We start from the raw sequence: 23,759 nt of genomic DNA on the forward strand, positions 1-23,759 counted from the left end.
CCGAACTAGCAGTACGCAGCCTCGGCGGTCCCCTTCTTCCACCAAGGCCGCCGGGTGTAGCCACTGCCATTCTGAGACTGTGCCCTCCGACTTTGCCCGAACGATCGAGGGCTATGAACAAACTGTCGACATCCAGGGTAGTGGGACGGCGTGGGCACGGACCTCTAGCGTGCTGTGCCGACGACACCCAACTGTTCACCCCGCTCATCCAGACCAACTGCCGAGGGCTATGAACGAACAGTCGACATCCAGGGTAGTGGGACGGCATGGGCACGGACCTTTAGCGTGCTGTACCGACGACACCCAACTGCTACACCCCGCTCATCCAGACCAACCATCTGTTTTAAAATACAGACAGGAGGAAGCTAATGAAGTGATTTAATCCTACTTCGCATCGAACTCCCTTAAAATGAAACCCATTAAAGCAGTCCGTCTCCTTGGAACTCCACAATGCCTGAAGAAAATCTTATCTGTTCACCTTGACACTGCGGGACACAAATTAAGGCCTTTGCCTTCCATGAAGATGCTGGAGATATTGTTACAGGCAACCTTTTTTTGGGATACGCGCAGACCCTATGTTGTTGAAAAGTGCAACTCCGTCTTTTACTGCTAGTAAAAATTCATCACCACGCTGCGCCCGGGGTCCGTAAGCTTCTCATCCAGTCCCATGTTTCCCTCATGGTCTGTGCTGTCTCTCAGAAGCAAGCTGAGGCTGCAGCGCGTCACTTCAACAGGGTGCAATGGGTGATAAACTTTGCGACCGGGGTCGTCCCCGATGCTTGCCGGCGCGATTCAATGGCGGCGGCTGCTAAGCGCTGGGCTGGCGCAGTGTTAGTGTCCCTGTCATCCACCGTCACGGCTTCGCCGCATTCAGGGTCCTTAATGACTCGCGGGCTCCGGTGGCGACCCGCTCTCTGTTCGTCCCACGTGCCTCTGTGTGCCAGCGTGCCGCCCGGGCGGCAACGGCGGGCGCCCTTGATCTGCCACCTCTTCGCCTGTCGGTGGTACGCAAGGCTTTTCGTGTCGCGCGGCCTCGTCCTGGAGCCACCTGCCCCCGACCATTACCACCTCTCGCTCCCGCGATGAATTTCGCAACAGGCTAGTGGATTTGGACGCTCCCGTTGTGTAAGCATTGCTTGTTTGCCGTTGTGTAACATGTCTTGACGATTCATATTCTGGTAAATGATTTTGATTTTTATTAAGTTGCGCGAACGACTGGATGGTCGATAACGCGCGAATGAGGTAGCGTTGTTATGATTTGATCTTGCATTCATACTACTACTACTAGTTGGAATGGTTCGTGAATATAATAACTGAGCTGAACTGAACGGATCTCATATGATGATCATGATCTCACTCTTATGCCGTTTGCGTTACCTAGGGGAGGCCCTAATTCACAGCACGCTTGTAACATCAACTGCCATTACTAAGCAGCTTCAAGACCTTTTGCATCATTTCACGAAAGTCCTTTAAAAAGGCGTTGCAGTTGATGTTTCCGTGTATTAACCGGTGTACATCATGAGACAAGGCAGTTCGTCATGGATCGCACATGCGCAGCGCACCCTAGCCGCAGAGTATTTCTCGCGCCAAAACAAACGCGTTTAGATGCCCAATATGGCGCAATGCGCCGCTTTAAAATGCGCAGGAACATAACAGCATTCAGCCCACTTGAGGGGCTGTGCTGGCCAAACGTTCCGTTCTTGCAGCACGCCAATGGAGCGTAGCTCTCCTCGTAGAGCGTAGCTCGTAGCTCGTCTCTCCAAATCATTGTAAATGGAATGTTTTTAAGGCGCTGAGCCGAATGCCTTTTTCGGCGACGGAAAAGCAAGCATGGCGGCGCTCTACACTCCTGCCATCTTGTCTCTAGGAACGGAATCTGAGCTTCGCGCTCATGCCACCTTGGCAAGCGCCTGCTTGAAGAGGTCGCCCAACTCTTTCGCGCCGACGTCGTTGGCTTCGGCGTAGCCAGGCAGACGCTTCTGAGACTCCAGCCAGGAGTGGACGTTGGCGTAGTCAGACACATTCACCACTCCAGTTCCCTGAGGGCGAGCGCCGCGCGGTCATGGCATACGTTCAGGTGGACCGGATCGGGAACTGGAGACGGAGTGTCTGGGCGCCAACATCAAATGCATGGGATATCCAAATTATCATCGAATTTCGATGGCATAATCACAATGTGATTTCTACGTCTGATATGGAAAAAGCCTGCTCATATACTATTTCACGTTAGAAATGACTGCCTCTAAATTCCACAGAACATCACGCATTTTGACTTTTGCCCGATGCTTGCGTTCAAGAGGAATGGAAGCCTTCAAGACTTCAGATTACCATGCTCAAACCATTCCAAACACTTAATCCGGAATGCTGGGGTCCCGGTCCTTCAGAAGCGGCACCATTTACACTGACATCTTGCATTGGGAGCCCGAACTTAACACCATCCTAGCGGCGTACATCCTCACCATCCTTCGGCCGCGGTTTCGGTCACCCCTCGGCACCTAGCCAGACGCCACACTCGCCCAGCCTCACCTCAATAGAGGCGACGGTGGAGGCGATGGCGAAGTCGGCCACGGTCTGCTTATCGCCGGCCACGTGGCCAGCAGTGCCGATGAAGTCGTTGAGCCAGGACAGCGCCTCCTTCAGCTTGGTCACCGCCTCGGGGTCCACGGACTTGCCGCCTTCGAACATCAGCGGGTACTGCCAAAGAACAAGTGCGACGGTGGAATGATGGCGAATGAGCCACCGCCATCGTCTTGTGGGCCGGTAAGTGGTAGGCGCACACCATTTCAGCCAGTTAGTCCTCCGGTCGTTGCCTGGTATTATCAAGACCCAAGAATGGCTGGATGATGCTTGGCAGCCACGTGCAGCAATGGCACACATTGGGACCGGAGCCCGGGTCTTCTGATTGAGACCCCAGCGCTCTGCCTCTGAGTTCGTCGGGAAGGACAGCGGCGGCTCAGTGGTAGACTGATCGTCCCGTAACCCGGAGGCCCCAATTCAAAGTTTGCAAATCCAAGAACATTCCAATTGTCTGCTCGGCTTTGGGTCGCGTGCATGACCCGAAGCCGAGCACCAAGGCAACCAAACAGTTCTTCATGAAGGTCGATAAACTTAAAAACGGTCGGAGAATTAAATGACCGAAGTTCCCCCCCTCCCCCCCCCCACCTTCCCTTAGACCCATGTATCTAAATATTTTTCATTAATTGCTCCTGTCAGGCAGCTGATGAAAAACAGCATGATGCATTTCCCTCGATCCCAAACCAAAATCCTGCCTTAGCCTGTGATGAAATCACATAATTGGGAGAACGTTTTCCACGAAAAAGAGGCGTGCATGTCGAAAAAACCCGTGTGGTGTAAGTCCGCACGCACTTAAACAAGTTACGTTACAGTGCCTCTCGCCCATTCCTGCCACCCAATAGTCCGAAGTAAGCCAAGCTCAACTCGTTTCAACATCCACTCTCCGGAAACTCTGCGCACCCCAAAGCATTACTCGAGGAGACCCCCTGAGCAGTCATCATGAGGGCCTCTGTAAAATACTGCTTCTGCAAATGCCTAAGTGCTGGCGCGAACCACTCATGCAGTTGAGCACTCACCACGGACTTGGCGAAGCGTTCGTACAGCGTGCCCATGTCGAAGTAGAGCCTCTGGTCCACCACTGCCCGCGCCTGCGGGTCCGACGGGTAGAAGTTCTTCCCGGAGTCGTACTTGGTCGCCAGGTACGTGAGGATGGCTCGGCTGCGGCGGCGAGGGGCATGTCAGCATGGCGTGAGGCTTCGTGCGGTGTTCGCCGGACACGAGCTGCACCACAGGCAAGGGCAAGCGCGAGATTCAAGTCAACCAACTCGACCGAGTTTTGCGCCCGTGGTTCCCTAGCTGCTGCATACTCCAATGGCGCAAGAAAGCACGCGCGCAGGAGTTTCTGTCCTTCTGTCCGAGTGGTGCGCTTGGTAATGGGAAGGGCAGGAGGTTAATGAGGTCGCGGCCAGACGAGGCCGATCAGCCATTCAACAATCAGCGAAGCAAGGCGGAACCGTCGTCAACGGGCCTTCGCTTTGCAGCCAGCTGGCGAGTCTGTATGGCGTCTGCCCCTCACTCTGTTAGCTTAATTTCAGCTTGATGCTTCGCTTTCATCTCGGTGAATGCACCACACAAAACTTGCCTCGGATTTTTTTAAAATTGATGTGCTAGTTAAGACAAAACGGGGTGAGCAGGACTCTCTCTAGAACGAGTGTTCCAATATTGCTGTTTTGTGCGCGGTGCAGCGCGTAGCGCCAGGTCGGCACGACGCGTTCCTCTCGTGCGGTGACCCGACCCGACCTAATGAACACCGATTGGATCGTCGCTGATGACGTCAGTGTCGCGGGGCCCCGCCGCTGATGATGCCGCCCCCGCGGGGCCTTACTGGGCGGGGCCGCGTTCCCCGTCGGCAAAGTGCCTACTACGGTTGCTACCTATGACGTCATACACCAATGTATACACTCCTAGCCTCAGGACCGTTGTGACGCACGTACTCGTGACGTCATAGGTTGCAATTTGTGGACAGTGGACAGCGTTCGGCAGTGGGGAAAGCGCCTCTGGCCGCGACCTGCCGGCCGCGCGGACGGCAGGTCGGAGCGAAAACTCCTCCCTCCCCCCCCCCCTCCGTCGCTCTCGACGCACACCAGACGTCGTCGATGCTTTTGCAGCTGGTTGTGAAACCGACGCCGCTGTCCAGAGCTGACCGCTGCGCTGCTCAACAGCCAATAAACAAACAAGCGGACTGGCGACGAGACAGCGCAGCGACGCGGCCGGCCGGCCAGGCGACGCCGACCATTCGGTCTGCAAGACCATCGATACGACAGCCTCGGGGGGAAAAGCGTCCTTAAGGTCGGATGTCAAGCAAGCTTTCGCGGCGCGCTAGTAAACGCGTGGTGACAACGGTTGCGCGCCTCCCTCTTATTTGTGCCTTTTTACTATTTGTGCCACCGCAAGCTAGAAATCGCTCCCGAAACGAAACTATCGCCAGCATCAGAAAATCGCCTAAAATAATGTTTAAGAGGTGTTCCACATTTCTTGTGAGGTTTTGAACTGAAATAGCCACATTGAAGACCATTCAGAACAGTCCACAGCCCTGTCCTTCGTAAAACCTAAAGCCCTCTAGTTTTCGAGCTACATGCCCGCGATGATGTGCGGACTATTTTGTCGATTCGTTCATATCTGGCGTTCGTGAGCACGATTTACAGATATACCGGCCGTCACTTGGGCCTCACCTCATTCAATATTGCGCCAGGTGCGATGACGCAATCAAACGATGTTGTTTCGATGAGCATACTTACTGAATAGAAAATCGTGCTGCCTTGAGCAGTCTTTTCCACTTAGGAAGCAGACCAAATGCTATCAGTGAGCTTGTTTCGTCATATCTGATGCTTGCGTCAATGTCCTCACATGTGGCAAAGATTCAAAATTTCCTTACCAGGAGCCGCGTAAGAAACCTTCCGTATTAGCGTTCATGATCAGGTGAAATTAAAAAAAAACTTTTGGCGACATACGATCCGGGAGCCGCCAATTCATTACACATGTGTAAATCAATGGGTTGAAAATTCACCTCCCTTAATTTCGAGACCCAAAAAAATGAAGTGATATTTTATGCCAGCAAGTGGTGCATGCGTTGCATGACACAGAGCCGGTTTAGGAGGATTCAGGTACGACAGTCCTCTTAAAATTGCAAAAAATATATATACAAAAGTTATTGGTTGTCTGCTATACTGGTTGTTGTAGGACTAGCAGCTGCGTTGGTCCTGATGTCTGCCTGCCGTTTTGCCATGACTGGTGGAACCGGTCGCTATTTGATAGCCCCACGAGATATCCGAATATTTTGCCTCCTTTGATGGGCTCGACTGCTGCACCGTATCCGGGTAGCCTAGCCTTTTTGCATTTCGTGTGGATCTGATGCGATTTCGCCTGACCTGTCGTTACCCCCGCTATGTTCCGGATCTTGTGACGTCAGAAGTGTCCGCCTCACCGGGACGCAAACCACGCCGCGGAGCATCAAGATCGGGGTAGCTGTTGGCTCGCAACGCAGCCGACCATTTGTTTCAGGAAATATGACTCCCTTTGCCGCACGCACGCCGTTTGTGCTATTTAGCTTTTTGACGGCTGCAATAACATGTTGTTTCAGTTGTGCGACGCACTTCGCATCGCAGCTCATTTAGCATAAACACAAATGTCAACTGTTGCGTAGGGTGACCAAACTCTTGGCCGCCAATCAGACCCCACCAGAATTGCTCGCTTCCCCATCAATCCTCTATCTCCCCCCGGGCGCGTAATCTGACCGCCGCGTCAGCATCAACTGGGAAGCCCAGAATTCACCACCCAGTGTCGATTCCACTGCACCATCAACCTGAGCGCAGGGGGCGTGGTTTCGCAAACAATTATTTGGAGAGGCTGAGCAACGGCAAATGACAGAATCTACGCCCTCCCCCCCCCCCCCCACCCCGCACAAAAAGTACGCCAACAAACGTGTTCCCCCACGGATTTGTCCCGCTTTCTTCTGAAAATTGGCGGGGGGGGGGGGGAGGGACTAGAGCCCATTGCACTGGAATCCGGTAGTTACACTCCGGCCTCAGCAAACCACGGGCAGGCGTTGCTGAACCAGCATTCCCGCTCAGTTGCCGGGTGCGGCCGCCAGGGATTGTAGCGCGAGCCGCATGTTTCAAGGTCAACGCGTTGCTGCGCTGCAAGGACCCGCTGGCGGGTGGCAACGTGCATTGCTGTGTCTGCAACGTGGCAACGTGGCAACGTGCATCTGCTGTGTCATTTGACGGCGTGCTGATGCAATATAAGCGATGAACATTCAGACAGTGGCTGGCGGAATTTGGTAGCCATAGACGACACCAGGACGGCGGCGGGCGGGGGGGGGGGGGGGGGCCCTCAGAGGGCAAAGTCATAAATTAAGGAAATTAAGGAAGTACCCCACCCGTCTTGCATTTTTCGCTTATTGTTACAAGAGGCGTGTACGACTTGATCAATAATACCAGTTTCCTCGAAATCGTTCCGAATAGATCAGAATTTAGCTTTTGAAGTAACCGACACAGCGGGAGAAATCTCTGAATCCCTGCTCACCACTGACAGAAATACCTTTCATATGTCCAGCTTTTTTCCAACGTGTGCTTTCTGTATTGTTTGCAACACACTAATGTGTCAAAACGTTTGTGTAATGAATGCTATGAAAGCTTGAAACACTTTAGGAAAAAAGGCATATGGCATATTAAAAGGCAAAGTATGCTATTATTTCGCCAATTCAGCGAAAAGTTATGCGATGACTTTTATTTATTACCACATGGCGTTTACCACAGTGGTTCATTTCAAAGCGCACTTTTACTTTGGGAATGGAAATGTGAATCCATGTGACGCGCTGGTTCAAACTTGAACCAAACAGCTTCTCAGCAGCAGGCTCCTGCCCGCCAGGCCAATCAAAAAGTTTTTATTCGCACCAGTAGAGGCGCGCACAGTCGTTGTCATGGCGACGGTGGTTGCAACTGCAGGGAAAAAGCGTAGTGCTGTTACATAGCGTTGACAGTGTGATGTGGACCTGGAAATAATTAAAATTGATATCCTGGTTATGTCTTGACGGTGCAGCAGTGGCACTACCCAGTAGACGTAACTAGTAACTAAGGTAACACCCGAGTGTGCTTGAGAACTATGCCGCAAAGGCGAGACACTTCCTTTAATGTAACATAAATGATCTCCATGGGTGGGAACATGAAGGAGTCCGTAACTGGAGCACTTCTCTATCACTGGACCATCAAGCCGCAGCCGATCTAGGGATGTCAAGTCGACACTCATGCGAGTCGTGCAGATATGCATTACCTGAAGCAGCTTGGCGCCCAGTACAAAAGCTATCTGTGGGGTTCAGCGGTTCGTCAAATAACACGCGCCGGGGTGGCCGGTTGAATGCCACCCCCCCCCGCTCAAGTGCTGGGGGGCGGGGGGCAATCTAAACCCTGAGATCTCAAAAGCTGAGAAATCTGGAGACACCAAATCCACTGGGTGGGATGGACTGTGTGTGAAATCACTTGTGATAAAATTTGAGGTTCATGGGTGAGCCTTGGGCTACGGCAAGGTCAAACAAGACTGAACTCCAGATTGGTGTCCGAAGTGCCCCCAGACCTCATGTAACCGCCCTGAACATAGACACCTGTTGTAAGCGAAAAGACGCTGGGTTCGCTTGAGGTCAGTGACCTTTTTCCTTTAGAGGGTCAAGGTCACCAAAAACCTAGTGGATCGTTTCTATTTCGCCATTTGAATAAGCGTCAGGGATTATGCTGGGCGGTATGATCCTAAAATCAAAATGTTGAAGTGGGTCATTTTAGGTTAATCAGCTACTTTCACTTCTAAGAAGTCCATGGAACATGTCTGCTGCAGTTCCTGCAATTAATAAACTCGAAATGAGCATCAGAAACTACTTCACAAGGCAAGCTTACGAGTAAAAAAGCAGGTTAGTTCCAACTTTGGTACGGTCTTTACGCCCCACGCTAGGCCCATGCAATTTGTTGTGATTCTAAATTTAAATGTTGTATTGCCTCAGAACCTATCTAGAGGGCATAGACGGATCCTGGGGCGGGGGGGGGGCACGGGCCATAGCCCCCCAAAAAACTCTGCATGTATGTTTTGGCCTCCCAAAACATTTCCGGAGCTTCATAAAAGTTTCGTCTACTTACCGTCTGTTATCACCATTTACAATAAACTCCATCTGACCAGTTGACTTGAAAATAATAGATTATGTTACGAGCATTATAAACATGCATACTGTATGTAGAAGATTCAAAAGCATTTCGGTACTTCAATGGTGTCCCTACTAGGTACTCGCGAGAGGCACTATGCACTGGACCTCGGATCCCACACCAGCCAACTGGCGACGAACGGTTGCCCCCCCCCCCCCAAACTCCAGGCTAGATCCGCCCCTGCTAGAGGGTACTAGAGCTGTGTGGCTTGTATGGAATTCGTTGCCATTCTAAATTCAAATGTTGTATTGCCCCAAAAACTTTTTAAAGAGAACTCGAGGTGTACGGCTTCCTCCAACGCTCCTTTGTCGCATTACCTTGAACGGTTCCTAAATAATGACCTTCGCTTAAGGCCATGGCATGACTTGGACATGCAACAGGTCTGCGATCTTGCAAGGTACATCAAATTTGTATGCCAAAAGACCTGCTAGGTAATTGCCTGCAGCTATGAGAAGTTTTGCGCGGTTACGCCGTGCCGTTCGGAAGTCATTCTGGGAAAACCTTCGGGGTTCAAATTCATTCGTTTATTATAAATACATTTATGTATTATTATAGATGAATGTATTGTATACATGATAATCATTTATCATTATAAATACATTCATTCATTCATTCAAAAACATCCACCCGAGCGCGTGTTACACGAAATACAAGGAGGGTATCCAGCAGGTTCTGAGCGGAAGATTTGCTAACTGTACACGCAAGTTATAAGCCACGTGTCCGTTAATTTTAACTGACGGTTGCTCTCTAGACGCGCCCCTGCGACCCCAGCGCGACAACCGCAAAAACTGGGTCAAAAAACTGCCGCCCAATCCGTAACACAATGGCCTTTCATCTCCCAGGCAGCGGGCGGCGGACAGAGCGGCTGGCCCGGTTCCCTCCCATGGGTCCGGCCGCCCGCCATGCTCTCATCTAACCCCTCAAGGTTGCAGTGAAGGTCACATTCTACGCCGGACGTCCCGGCTGGCGTGCTGCGCTGTCAGTGGTGGGAGAGGGGTGGGGGGCTGGGAGAATGACTAGCAGCTTTCGTCTGCGGAGGCGCGGGGCGCGGCGCGCGGCGCGCGGCGGCGGCGGCGGCGGCGTGTGAGTCATGGCACGCTGCGGTAGCGAAGCCCGGCGGCGGCGGCGGCGGCGTGTGAGTCATGGCACGCTGCGGCAGCGAAGCCCGCCCTGCGGTATGGCGGGGATCGCACGCGGCGTGCAACGGAGGTTTGAGGTCATGCAACAGAGGTCCGAGGTCATGCGATGGTGGTCTGAGGTCATGCGATGGAAAACGGAGACTGAGGACTTTTTGATGGTGCAGGCGGCCATTGGCATAGCTACACTTGCCCTCGACTAAAGCAGGGGGTATGGGCGACCCAGCAGGGGGGGGGGGGGGGCCGGGGGGGTTGGTGCCCCTCCCCTGCTGACAGGCCCAGGGGGCCAGGGAATGTTCTTACCCCATGGGGATTTCAGAACGCGACTTATACGCAGGCTGAAGGTTGTGTAGCTACACATATGCTACAGATATGTTACCAAAGTGTACATCAAGGATGCTTTATGACTGAGCTGGGTACAACATATGCTACCATACATTCGGATCAAGGAAATAGGTATTTCGAATGGCCAGCACATCACCAATGTGTGCCTTAAGAAAGTTTGTTCCAGACTCGTGACGAACTCCAAAACGCGGTTGGGGAGCGAAATAACGGACCTTAGTTTCACTCAGCTCCCAGTTTCTTACGCTACATCACCAACGATCCATCTTCGCAATTTGTCAAGGCGGGCAGAAGATCGGAGCATCGTTTCGCTCCTGGACCTTATATCAAAAACGTTTCAAACTACGAAATATACGATATCCTTTGAAAACGAGCCCGGTGTACTTTTTTATCCCATTGGACAGCCGAAAGGGAAGGCGCATAACAAGTGCATCAGAACGCTTATGTTACGTTTTTCACTGGACCTCTCCACTGCCTCGAGGCAACACGCTGTCCATGAAGAGACCGGCGTCGCCGCGACCCGCGCTCGAAGAGACCAGTGTCACCGCGACCCGCGCTCGAAGAGACCAGCGTCACAGACCAGCGTCGCCGCGACCCGCGCTCGAAGAGACTGGCGTCGCCACGGCCCGCGCTCGAAGAGACCAGCGTCGCAGACCAGCGTCGCCGCGACCCGCGCTCGAAGAGACCGGCGTCGCCACGGCCCGCGCCTGAAGAGACCGCCGTCGCCGCGACCCGCGTCGCCGCGACCCCCGCTCGAAGAGACCAGCATCGCCGCGACCCGCGCTCGGAAGCCCTGCAGGACTCTGCCGGGCGCCGAGCCGCCCACAGGGCACTCGGCGTGGCAGTTCTGTTCACAGACAGACTTCCGTTGCCGAGCCCCCAGCCACGGGACAAAACCTCGATATTTATGGTTGTATGAGATTCATGATTTTGCTGCTGAGAGAGTTCAACTATCGCACAACGAAAGACGGCGGAAATGTGAACCAGCCAGCAGTTCAGAATTCTCGGATTACTACTCGAATGCCATTAAAAAACGCCGTTTTCTCACGAGTATCTGTTAAAATGTAATTGCACCAACGAATACCGGACGCATGCTCATCACGCACGCAAATGACGTCATTTTCTGTGGTATTATCACTTAATCAACAGACCTACAACGCAATAGGGTTCGCTGAACCGCATCGCATCGCATCGCATCGCGCATCCGCGCATCGCCACGCGCGCATTGGGCGCCGCCGCCGCTTCAGCGGCGACCCTAAGCCCGGGCGCGGGTCCGTGCCGAGTGCTCACCTCTCCCACAGATAGAAGCCGTTGTCGTCCAGGGTCGGCACAATGTGCTGAGGGTTCATCTGTAACAGGAGCACGTGAGGTAACGCCTCTGGTCAACACAGGTCGGTTTCGATCAACCAGCCATTAGAAGAGGCCGCTCAGCTCAATATAACTCGGTCCCGATAAACCACCTATCAGAAGGGACCGCTCGGGTCAATACAAGTCGGTCTCGATAAACCAGCCATTAGAAGAGGCCACCCAGCTCAATACAAGTCGGTCTCGATAAACCGAACATCAGAAGACCGAAACTAAACCCAGCCAACACCGACAGTGTGCGCCGTCCAAGCCATCTGACACCGTCCAACACTCATCGTGTGCACCGTCTGAGCCATCCAACCCGTGCACAGTCTGAGCCACCCGACCCGTGCACCGTCCGAGGCACCCGACCCGTGCACCGTCCGAGGCATCTGACCCGTGCACCGTCCGAGCCATTTGACCCGTGCACCGTCTGAGGCATCCGACCCGTGCACCGTCTGAGACATCTGACCCGTGCACCGTCTGGAACATCTGACCCGTGCACCGTCTGGAACATCTGACCCGTGCACCGTCTGAGCCATCTGACCCGTGCACCGTTCGAGGCATCTGACCCGTGCACCGTCTGGCATTCAGGTCGTGCACCGTACGCATATTCGACATGATTCTCCCCGACACACGGTGACAATGTCTCATCAACAGCCGATGCAGCTCACCTTGATGAACTCGGGCGTCATGTTTTCGCCCTTCATCAAGTCAGTGACCTTGAGGTTCATGTCGATACCCAAGGATTTGGCCAGCAGGTACACGCTCCGGCAGGGGGCGCTCAGATCCATGTAATACAGGTCCATACCCATGTCTGGAAAGGCGGACAGGTCAGCAACCGGGTAGCAAACACTGCAGTCTAAGGTCACCGGACACACCATGCAAACATTGTTGGGGATAATCTCCGCAGACTTTGCTCGTATGCTTGTCGTCCAATCATGGCCTTGTACACTGACGCTGGGCAAAGAGCCAGTGTTCTCTCAGTTTCCCTCCCCCCCCCCTTCTCCCAGCGCAGTGACACAGGCATTTCAGCCCCGTGCTCATCCCTCATCATACGCGCGCGCACCGACACATCCCGCGGGTACACCAGTGGCCAAGTTTCTCCCCATGCTCACATCTCGCCAGACACGCGCGCACCGACACATCCCGCGGGTACACCAGTGGCCAAGTTTCTCCCCATGCTCACATCTCGCCAGACACGCGCGCACCGACACATCCAGTGGGTACGCCATTGTCCAAGTTTCTCCCCATGCTCACATCTCGCCAGACACGCGCGCACCGACACCTCCCGCGGGTACACCAGTGGCCAAGTTTCTCCCCATGCTCATATCTCCCCAGACGCGCGCGCACCAGACACATCCCGCGGGTACACCATTGGCCAAGTTTCTCCCCATGCTCATATCCCGCCAGACACGCGCGCACCGACACATCCAGTGGGTACACCAGTGGCCAAGTTTCTCCCCATGCTCATATTCCGCCAGACACGCGCGCACAGACACACCCAGTGGGTACACCAGTGGCAAAGTTTCTCCCCATGCTCATATCTCCCCAGACACGCGCGCACCGACACATCCAGTGGGTACACCAGTGGCCAAGTTTCTCCCCATGCTCATATTCCGCCAGACACGCGCGCACAGACACACCCAGTGGGTACACCAGTGGCAAAGTTTCTCCCCATGCTCATATCTCCCCAGACACGCGCGCACAGACACATCCCGTGGGTACACCAGTGGCCAAGTTTCTCCCCATGCTCATATCCCGCCAGACACGCGCGCACAGACACATCCCGTGGGTACACCAGTGGCCAAGTTTCTCCCCATGCTCATATCTCACCAGACACGCGCGTACAGACACATCCCGTGGGTACACCAGTGGCCAAGTTTCTCCCCATGCTCATATCTCACCAGACACGCGCGCACAGACACATCCCGTGGGTACACCAGTGGCCAAGTTTCTTCCCATGCTCATATCTCACCAGACGCGCGCACCAGACACATCCGAGGGCACAGCAGTGGCCAAGTTTCGCATACCTGCAGACGTTCCCTGATCACGTCCCGCAGCCTCGGTCTGCCGGCTCGAACAGAACGGACCTGGCAACGGCCGGCGCGGCGGCACTTCCCCTCCCCTCCCCCCACCCCGCCTCCGGTCAGACTCCGCGGCAATGGCGGCGTCAGAATCCCCGACAGGGGGGGGGGGGGGGCGGGGGCAATGCAATCAAAGGCAGCTCCGCGTGCAGGGGATGTGGCGGGAGTATGATATCCTACGTATCATCATTGAGATAGACCCGTATTTTGGGGACAGGCCGCGTAAACGAACGGTGGCTGCGGTCTGGTGCGTGGTTTTGACGGGTGCGTGCCTCCCTCTCTCGCGCCGCTGAATCACCGCTACACAGCCGCCGCCGCCGCCGGCGGCTGTCGGGTTTTGCACGTGGCGGCGGGTCGGGTGACGGACGGTCGGCATGTTGCGGTTGCGACTTGCAGGCAGAGCTGCTTGCAGCTGCAACAGCGACGTGACGCTGCTCGGATTCAGACGGCCCCTTGTTTGGACCTTTTTGTTTTTTACTCATAGTGATATGCGTACAGAGGTTTTGATTTGATCATTGAATCCTTGGGCCTTGGTGAGGCACTCAGCTGCTGAGGCTATATGGCGTCGCCCGCCTCTCACCCAGGCGAGAAGGGGGGGGGGGGGGGACCGCGGTGCAGTTATATTTTGGGAATGGTGACTAGAGACTTGATTTGTGTTCGACTCCAGCTGGACCCTGAATCGGCGCACGAGTCAATCACATTGGGGTGAGTCATCAGATGAATGGGCTCACTAGGGAAAAATGCCGCTGAGTCATGAGCTTAATCACATTCCTCGTTAACAGCATGAGCTGAATCTGAGCCGATCATTTCTTGCAGTGTTATGTCGGTGAATCATTCGGCTTGAATAAAAATGTGAACACGAGGAAACGCAACATGTTCCAGACAACTCAACGGACCATCTCAGTTTTAAGATGGACAGCACGCCGCATTAGTTATAAAGTTTTCTGCCAGACCAGCACAACAATTTATAAGCAACAAACACAATATTGTTAATCTTGAACAAAAGTTTGCCAAATCTCAGCCTGGAACCAGGGGATAATGCATGGCTCAAACATCCTACATTCCTATCTCCTACGCTAAAATAATTGAAAAAAACTGTCTATAAAATTCGAGCGCCGGCCATATCTTCAAGGTCAGTTGTCGCGACCTTGAACAAATCCAAACCTGCCCCCTCATGCACTGCCACTTGAAGGGAATGTTCCACAATTGAAGATTTGAAGTAGGCATCAGATATGATGGGGAAAAGCTTACTTGTAAATATTGGTAAGCTTTCAAGGTTAAAAAACAACGTAAAGTAGGAAAATTTCCAAGTTTGTAAAAATACACCCCATTACGTCATTGTTTGATGGCGTCATGGAATGGTTTTGTGAGGACAGCAATACATGGCAGCATCTGGCAGCCAGACCCAAAGAATACCTCGAAACACGAAAGCTGACGCCAACCGGCCATCCTCGTCGCGGGGGCTGTGTCGGATGGCGGGTTAATGGGTGGTTTGTTTGTGAATATTTTTGTCTAGGTGCTGGCCGTAAGAAAAGCTTTGGTGGACTGTTTGACGTAATCAACGTAGCGATCGCCAGTCTTTATGGCAGATTGTTAAAATCAAAGCACGATATGCTGTGCTGCTGCTGTTGCTGCTATGCTGTTGGATGATCTTATCAATACTTTATTGTTGACCCATCGTTGCCTGCAGTGCGGTAGTCAATTGATATCATGTGGTGTGCACAGTAGTTGCTTTTTTATTGTTTGTAACTGGAAATGGGGTATCTTGCGAAAATTAATTAAGTTGTAAAGTTCCCATGAATTGATTGGCAAAACATCGCTATTGCTATGGTAAAGATGGTGAGGTTGGGCTACCAAAAATTTTATTTGCTTAGGATTATTTAAGCAATTTAAAGTTAACCCTGGAATAACCACAGTGGTGCAATGGCAGTCTTGCTGTTGATAGTCCTTTGGTATTGTTAAATCAGTCGTTACCAGTCAATCATAAATTGCAAGCTTCTGTCTTATAGGCTTGACATAGAATAGTCAATCAATGTGGTACATTTTGTATTCGCATAGGCCAACAGCTTCATTGTGGCACTATCCCGGTGCTGTATTGTGGTATGACATAATGAACAACAATATGGTTTTTGTACTGCAATCCATGCACTGTTTTGCTGCACTGCATTTGCTACGTTCAAACTACAAACTTGCTAGAAGACTATACGTACCTATTTTCCGCATCATGGTATATATATATATATATATATATATATATATATATATATATATATATATGAATGAGTAATACGGCTCATGAACCACAAGGCAGCGAGCCAGAACTGAACAGTATGCTTGATTTTGCAAGCTGCATAAGTGATGAGTCACATAATTTGATGCAAGCAATGAGTCTAAACCGAGCTAAATCAAAATATTTAGAACGGCTATGAGTTTTTAGCTGAATCGGATTGCAAAATATGTGAGTCGATACTGAGCCTTCTCAAAGAATTTGAGTCAAACACAAGTCTGCTGGAGCCCAACCCATCGATGGTCCAATAAAAAGTGACAAAAGCGGCATCAGGGTTCTGGTAAAGGGCCGACGCAGTGTATAGTTCCTGAAAGGGGCGCGCTGCTGCGTCATATACTGTTCCACGGCGAAACATACGGCTTAGCGGAAGGTTTACGGCAGATCTCACCCTTTTTGGGAATTGAGTGATGTCTGTGAGTCTAAACCGAGCTAAATAAAAATATTTAGAACGGCTATGAGTTTTAAGCTGAATCGGATTGCAAAATATGTGAGTCGGTACTGAGCCTTCTCAAAGAATTTGAGTCAAACACAAGTCTGCTGGAGCCCAACCCATCGATGGTCCAATAAAAAGTGACAAAAGCGGCATCAGGGTTCTGGTAAAGGGCCGACGCAGTGTATAGTTCCTGAAAGGGGCGCGCTGCTGCGTCATATACTGTTCCACGGCGAAACATACGGCTTAGCGGAAGGTTTACGGCAGATCTCGCCCTTTTTGGGAATTTATGAGTTACGTTTCCTTGTGCTCCCCAAAAAGCCAGCTGTTCACATCCTCCGGACTTGCCTCGATGCGGTGTCGTTGAGGTCACTTATAAGTTCGCTTCAGTCCGCTTAAGTCCACTTCCGTGCGGTCCCCGGCGGCACGCTCTGCACCCGCCTGCCGCCGCCGCTGGACCCCCCGCTCAGTGACCCGATCGGCGGGGAGGGAGAGGGCGTGACGGCCCACGGTCACGTCCGTCACGCGGCCGCCGTCACGCTGGCGGCGCGGCGTGTCACGGTCGTGCCTCCGGTCGGGTGACGCAGCAGACGACGGATCAGGGCGGACACCGCCGCCAGCTGTCCGCCTGCTGCCCGTCATCCGCTTGCCGTCCGCTGTCCGGAGGGCGATCATCTCCGTGACGTGATCTCTGGCGATCATTTCCGTGACGTGATCTCTGGCGATCATCTCCGTTACGTGACCTCTGGCGATCATCTCCGTTACGTGATCTGTAACGATCGTCCTCGTTGACGTGATTTCTGACGGCCATCCCTTGCGACATGACCTCTGACCATTACCTTCCTGACGCGATCTTTGGTGATCATCTCCGTGACGTGATCTCTGACGGTCATTTTCGTGACGCGATCTCTGCCGATCATCTCCGTGGCGTGATCTCTGACGACGATCTCCGTAACGTGATATCTGATGATCATCTCAGTGACATGATCTCTGGCGATCATCTCCGTGACGTGATCTCTCAGGTCATCCCCGTGACGTGATCTCTGACGACGATTTCCGTGATCCTGCGATGGGGCCCTCGGAGGGGGGGGGGGGGGCGTCATTAGAGCCTACTATCCTTAGCAATGTGCGGTGGAAGCCCGGGTATCTTGTGGTTTAGAGCAATTTAAGAAATTGAGCACGTTGGAGCGTAGGTTACCTTGGATACCCAAGGCAAGACGTCTTTTAGCGAAAACACCCAAACTGCCTGTCATTTGACTACCAGTTGTCAAACAATTCACAGTTGTACCCCTGTGTGAACAGTAAAACCTGTTTGTTTTTCCAGTGTCTCAGCTCAGCGTCGTGATGAGATGGCGCTTCTACCGCACATTCCTTGCATACTAACGCACCCGCGCCCACATTTGCTTTAATCTTCTTAACAGACTTTCCATCTTGGGTGGCCCATCTTCCCCACTAGAGAATCCATCTATGTTGCTGCGCTGTCTTGTTCGGGAAGACTGAACACAGTTTTTGAATATATTTCGCATGCTCCTTTCGGGCTAAGCGTCATGGAAGGTGCAAATCACGACCCGCTTTAGCCCGCCGACACGTGTCTTGGCAACACTTCCGTAGGCTGTGACCGAAACCCGTCTGTGTCCAAACTCGGCGAACATTTCATGGAGTGCATCGCTGTTTATGGCTCTTCGGCAGTAAACTGACACCCACAAAGCGCTGCATCAGTTGTCCCCTAGCCTTGGGTGGTGGATGAGAAGCCGGCTGTCAAGTCTAAAACCTAGTCACCTGCATACATATTTTTTGGAAGTATGTGTAGGTGGCTGAAAGGAGGCTGCGTGGACACTTAACTCCTGAAACTAGGCGAGGCTCGCATTTCGACGTTACCATGGCAACAATTTGCCTCTTCGTCCCTCTTCCTGCTCAATAAAAACAGCTAGCTTCGTACAGCCATTTATTGCCTGAGGTGCAGTAACAGCTCACTGTTACAGTGCAGTAACAGTTTACTGAGGAGCAGTAACATCGCCAGAGCTGTTTCGCTGGCTCTGGCGATGTCCCGTCCTCCAGCAGCCGTGGCACATCATGAGCCGCCACTTAAACACAGCTCCAGAGGCGCCTCTGGGTGATGGATGGGTCTCCAGCTACGACGTCGCATGCCAACTTCACTCGACAAGCTTCTCAGTTTCAGAACGCCAACTTTGGTGGTGCGGCACATACCTAGGCACCACACGCTGGGGTGTGGTACCTAGGTACTGATAGGACAAACTACGCATGATGGTGATATGAATTGTCAATCCTCTTATTCATTCATCGAATCCCGAGAAATTACCGCTCAGGGACAGGCACAAATTCGAACAGGTCATAACTGACAGTCCTGTTATTGATAGAGCTGAAGTGTTGCTTGTCTGCGAAGAAAATCTCACAATGTTTCGCGACACGAAAAGAGCAAAGTATTGATCGCGAGTTGTATATTTTCCTCTTGTTATGTCTCAGAATGCACACTGATCAGCATTGGACGCTTATCAATATCTAGCTTGCCCTGTTGGCAAGTATAACCAGGGTTAAGTGTCAGCCCATACCTTTATTCTTCAAGTAAAGTCAGGTCCTATGGGCTTGCAGCGAGATCCAGATTCCCTCAAAAAGGCAATCATGCAACCCTAGGCACCTCGGCGCTATCCTTCCAACAGCACGTGAACGCTTGCCGACGGCGAGCGACGCGAGGCACTGATAGCATGGTAGAACATGGCAGAGCAGCACGGTAGAGTCGCCGAACGGTAGATCTTCGTAGAGGCTTCGTATGACGCAGCCTGCGCCCGGCCCCTGCGCGCAACAAGCACGGCGAAACAGCTCGCTCCAGCGGGGAAGGTCCGCTCGCAGTGAAGCCTGGCACAAAGGCTTGCTGTGACCGCACACCATGAAACCTTGCTGTGACCGCACACCATGAAAGCGTGCTGTGGCCGCACACCATGAAAGCTTGCTGTGACCGCACGCTATGAAAGCTTGTGACCGCACACCATGAAAGCTTGCTGTGACCGCACACCATGAGAGCTTGCTGTGACCTCACACCATGAGAGCTTCCTGTGACCGCACGCTATGAAAGCTTGTGACCGCACACCATGAAAGCTTTCTGTGACCGCACACCATGAGAGCTTGCTGTGGCCTCACACCATGAAAGCTTGCTGTGACCGCACACCATGAAAGCTTGCTGTGAACGCACACCATGAAAGCTTGCTGTGACCGCACACCATGAGAGCTTGCTTTGACCTCACACCATGAAAGCGTGCTGTGACCGCACACCATGAAAGCGTGCTGTGACCGCACACCATGAGAGCTTCCTGTGACCGCACACCATGAAAGCGTGCTGTGACCGCACACCATGAGAGCTTCCTGTGACCGCACACCATGAAAGCGTGCTGTGACCGCACACCATGCAAGCTTGCTGTGACCGCACACCATGAGAGCTTGCTGTAACCGCACACTATGAAAGCTTGCTGTGACCGCACCCACACCGCCAACAAAATGTACGGGGATGCCACGCTACGCTTCAACTGTGAACCAATACCACGGGAGCTTGCTGTGACTCCATAACGCCAAACGCAATATAAAAAAACAGCATGCCACAGAAATGATTGCACATAATAACTTAAAGGGGATGTTCTACATTTGAAGATATTGAGGTCAGCATCACATATGAAAAAGCTCTCTATTTACACAGCAAGCTCCTCAATACGTCGTTGCTTGATTGCGTCACCGTTCCTTGCACAACATTGCCAATTGACGGCCGTCACATTTGGAAATCGAGCTCACGAACGCCAGATATGGATGACTTGACGATTATATCTGCGTTGGTGACACTGCACTGCACTACACACTGCACTCCAGGTAAGAATTTGACGGCACTGCCTTCAAAGTCAGAACTCCATGATGCTGCACGCAAAGTCAGATAACGATGCTGCACACAGAGTTAACAGACGAAAACTTGAAGACAACGACACAGCACTTAAGCTAGAAACGACAACACTGCACTCGAAGTGAGATGATGGTGACACTGTTCTCGAAGTTTGTGATGGGAGACTGCCCTAGCCCGCCCATTCTTGCAGGCCTTGTGATGACGTCACTAGCCAGTCTTAGGCGTCACCATCCCTGACATCTGTTTGTTTGCAATTATTCTGATGGCTGTCCCCCAGGCCTGATCTCTGTCCCTCATCCCTGATGTCTATCCCTCAGCCCTGATGCGTCTATCAGCTCCCATTTCTGTCCCCTAGCTCCGGCACCTGTCTCCTTTCTGATCTTTTCTCCGGGTCCCTAGGTGCCGTTTTCGTCTCACGTTTCGTCTCACTTCGGCCCAGACCGGTCCAGTGAGGCGTATGTGAGACGACTACCCTGTGTTTATCACTACAAATATCATGCTTTTCAGCGGCAGCACCTCCGTTTCGGGCAGACCCACCAGACCAGCTGCGCATTTTCGATGTTACTCTGGGCTTGTTGGAATTATGGTTTGGTAACCCGTCTGTGGTCTTCCGCACTTAGTGTCGGCTAGTGGTCCGAGCGTGTATGGCCATCTGGTCCTTGTATGTGTGCCCACGTGGTCCTCATATTGGGGAGCGATGTGTCATGCACCTTTTCCAGTGGAAGAGCGTGGGAAACGACAGGGTGCTGTGGTTCGCCCTGTTCATTTTTTTAACTACATGTGTACTTACTACTGCGTAGAAGTTATTTTCCGAGCGTAGATGGCACGGACAGTGCAGCAACACATTGGGGAATTAGAAGACGTCGTAACCTACGGAACACGCTACAGGAATGACAGTCTACTTCGAATCAGAGAGTCCTGTCCTCTTTTCTGCTCCGTGCTTCCTCATGCCTTCGATTGTGTATCTGTCGTGAAAGGTTGTGCCGTTCTCAGGGGGACACGCTCTGCTAGCACATGTCCAGCTGGTAGATCCTGTCGTTCTCATCGCAGCGCCATCTACCGAGAGAATAGCTGTGCTCTCCTCACGGACACGTGCTATCGTAGCACATGTCCACCTGGCAGTATGGGTAATACTCTTCTGTACACCACCTGTCTTGCCAGCCACCTTCAGCTTGCGCCAGTCCCACGCAAAATCCCTCTCCCCCTCCATCTGGCTCGTTCTCTCCCCACCAGGAAGCCCGCTGAACGTGTCACAGCCATCATCTCCCGCATACAGCCCCTCCGTGTCGGTCTCTGTGACACCCAGCCACGCCAGATCTCAACAGGCAGGTCCAGGGCGCACTGGTCTCGGCTTCAGTGCGAGGCACGGCCAGGCGACCGCCGTACTGAAGGCAGACGGCCGCCGCCTCCTCTCGGGGCACCTGGGTGTCGAACACCACCACACAGCGGCCAGCGCACCGCCAGAAGCCGTCCGGGCAAGCGCACCGGTCGACGGCCAGCTGCAAACCAGCTGGTCACCAGCTGACGTCACGGCTGGCGCGGGGGTGTCACGGGGCGGACTCACTGGCGCGGGGTCACGGGGCGGACACCACTGGCGCGGGGGCACGGGGCGGACAACTGGCGCGGGGGTCACGCGGCGGACTCACTGGCGCAGGGGTCACAAGGCGGACTCACTGGCGCAGGGGTCACGGGGCGGACACACTGCCGGGGGGGGTCACGGGGCGGACACACTGGCGCGGGGGTGAGGGCGGACTCACTGGCGCAGGGGTGTGACAGGGGGACTCACTGGTGCAGGGGCGACTCGCCGGTGCAGGGGTCACAGGGCGGGCTCACTGGCGCAGGGGTGACAGGGCGGACTCACTGGTGCAGGGCGGACTCGCCTGGTGCAGGGGTACAGGGCGGGCTCACTGGCGCTGGGGTGACGGGGGGACTCATGGTGCAGGGGCGGACTCGCCTGGTGCAGGGGTCACAGGGTGGCTTACTGGCACAGGGGTGACAGGGCGGACCCACGAGCGCAGGAGTCACAGGGCGGACTCACTGGCGATATCGGAATGTGAGATGGTTTGTTCTTGAACATAAGAGGCTGGGGCTCAAACACTATTGCAGGAACCTGTATTGGCTCCGTCTACTGCGGTGTATGAGGCGGCTTTTCTGATAATATTGCGATATATCTTCGACTGGCAAAGCAACTGTGGCCAAAGCGACATCATAATCTTCGCACAAGTTAATTGTAAAGCTACCACACCGACCCTAACCCGGCTGTATCCAACAGTACTGAGGTTTGGGAGATTTGCCCCAGCACATTAGCGAACTAGTGCGGATGCGCGCCATGCAAATGCGGTGCCACGCCAGTTGCGGATGCGCGCCAACGGGCCACGCCATGGCGCGTTGGCATGAGGCAGGTGCGCGGCTGCATATGCCCGAGTCTCCGGGATAGCTCGAGAACCATTCAGCCAGTTACGCCCAGATGACGCCCGGCAGCGACCCGGTAGTGAATTTGGCACAGCCTGGCGGAGCGCGGGCAAAATGGCGCAGGAGGGAGGGGCTACTATAATTTGCGACGTCGGGCTTAAGTTGTTTACGAAGAAATCCTAGCCTCATCGACAGAACGTACGCAAACCGCGAGCAGGCTAACAGACCCCGCACCCGCTGGTAGGCAGAGCACCTAGCGTATTAATGAAGCTAACCATGCTGTTTGCCCAGGTGCCTTAAATATCGGTTCAGCCGCGTACCGCACTAATTCACTTGGCTATCTCCCCAGTTTTGTTACTAATTTACGGCTGTTGGGCTCTGCACGTTCCTGCCCACGACAGTATCTATGAGATTGAAAACTGACAGCTTTCCTGATCCCCAGATTCCGGAATTAGGTTCAGTAACGTCCCGGATGAAAAACAGAGCTCAAACGTGACGGGGAACGAAGTCCCTACGAGGCACCTTCCCCCGGCTACACCACTGCTGCTTGGTGAACTTGTCTGCACTGTTGCAGCAGGTCACGGAGGTGTAACGTCATGACTGAAGGTTTTACAAATGGCTGTGCCTTTAGACGAAGTCGCTCGAAGTTTTCTGTCTTGTTTTCTTTTTTCGGTATGATGCACCAGCTGATTCGATTACCTTCGGTCAAGCTCATTCAACGATAAATAGTATCACATCACCAAGAAGTCATGTCAAGTGAAATTACAAATTGCCGAGCGAAAAAAAACGGAGCACCTTATCAGGCGTAGTGCAAACTGTTTACTGAAGGTTGGCTCAAATTCATGACAAAACACCCAGCATACTCATTTCGGTTATACGGAATGATGGAGACAATGTACTAATAGCACGGAAAGATGATTGATCTATGGCCCTCGTGTGATGCATTAATTTGTACACCACGTGTCAGCCCGCTACCTCTCTGGCCGTCGTCAGTCATTATGGATTCCTGAGTTAGTTAGTGATTGAATTTTAAGGGCGCGTTAACCGCATTAGCTATTCGC

At 53.1% G+C, this 23,759-nt stretch overlaps 1 protein-coding gene across 1 annotated transcript; it reads right to left on the bottom strand.

Annotated features, from left to right (window-relative positions):
* Positions 1–1,480: 1,480 nt before the first annotated feature.
* On the bottom strand, positions 1,481–13,680 carry LOC119091470 (glutathione S-transferase 1). Its single transcript, XM_037214274.1, has 6 exons — positions 13,615–13,680; positions 12,256–12,398; positions 11,528–11,586; positions 3,591–3,732; positions 2,527–2,694; positions 1,481–2,039 (listed from the first exon to the last, which is right to left on the bottom strand). The coding sequence occupies exons 2-6, from the start codon at positions 12,394–12,396 to the stop codon at positions 1,890–1,892; spliced, it is 660 nt and encodes a 219-aa protein (XP_037070169.1). The 5' UTR covers positions 12,397–12,398; positions 13,615–13,680; the 3' UTR covers positions 1,481–1,889.
* Positions 13,681–23,759: the final 10,079 nt, after the last annotated feature.

Source organism: Pollicipes pollicipes, unplaced genomic scaffold (genome assembly GCF_011947565.3).
Source record: "Pollicipes pollicipes isolate AB1234 unplaced genomic scaffold, Ppol_2.1 Scaffold_1600;HRSCAF=1878_pilon_pilon_pilon, whole genome shotgun sequence".
Classification (NCBI taxonomy): domain Eukaryota; kingdom Metazoa; phylum Arthropoda; class Thecostraca; order Pollicipedomorpha; family Pollicipedidae; genus Pollicipes; species Pollicipes pollicipes.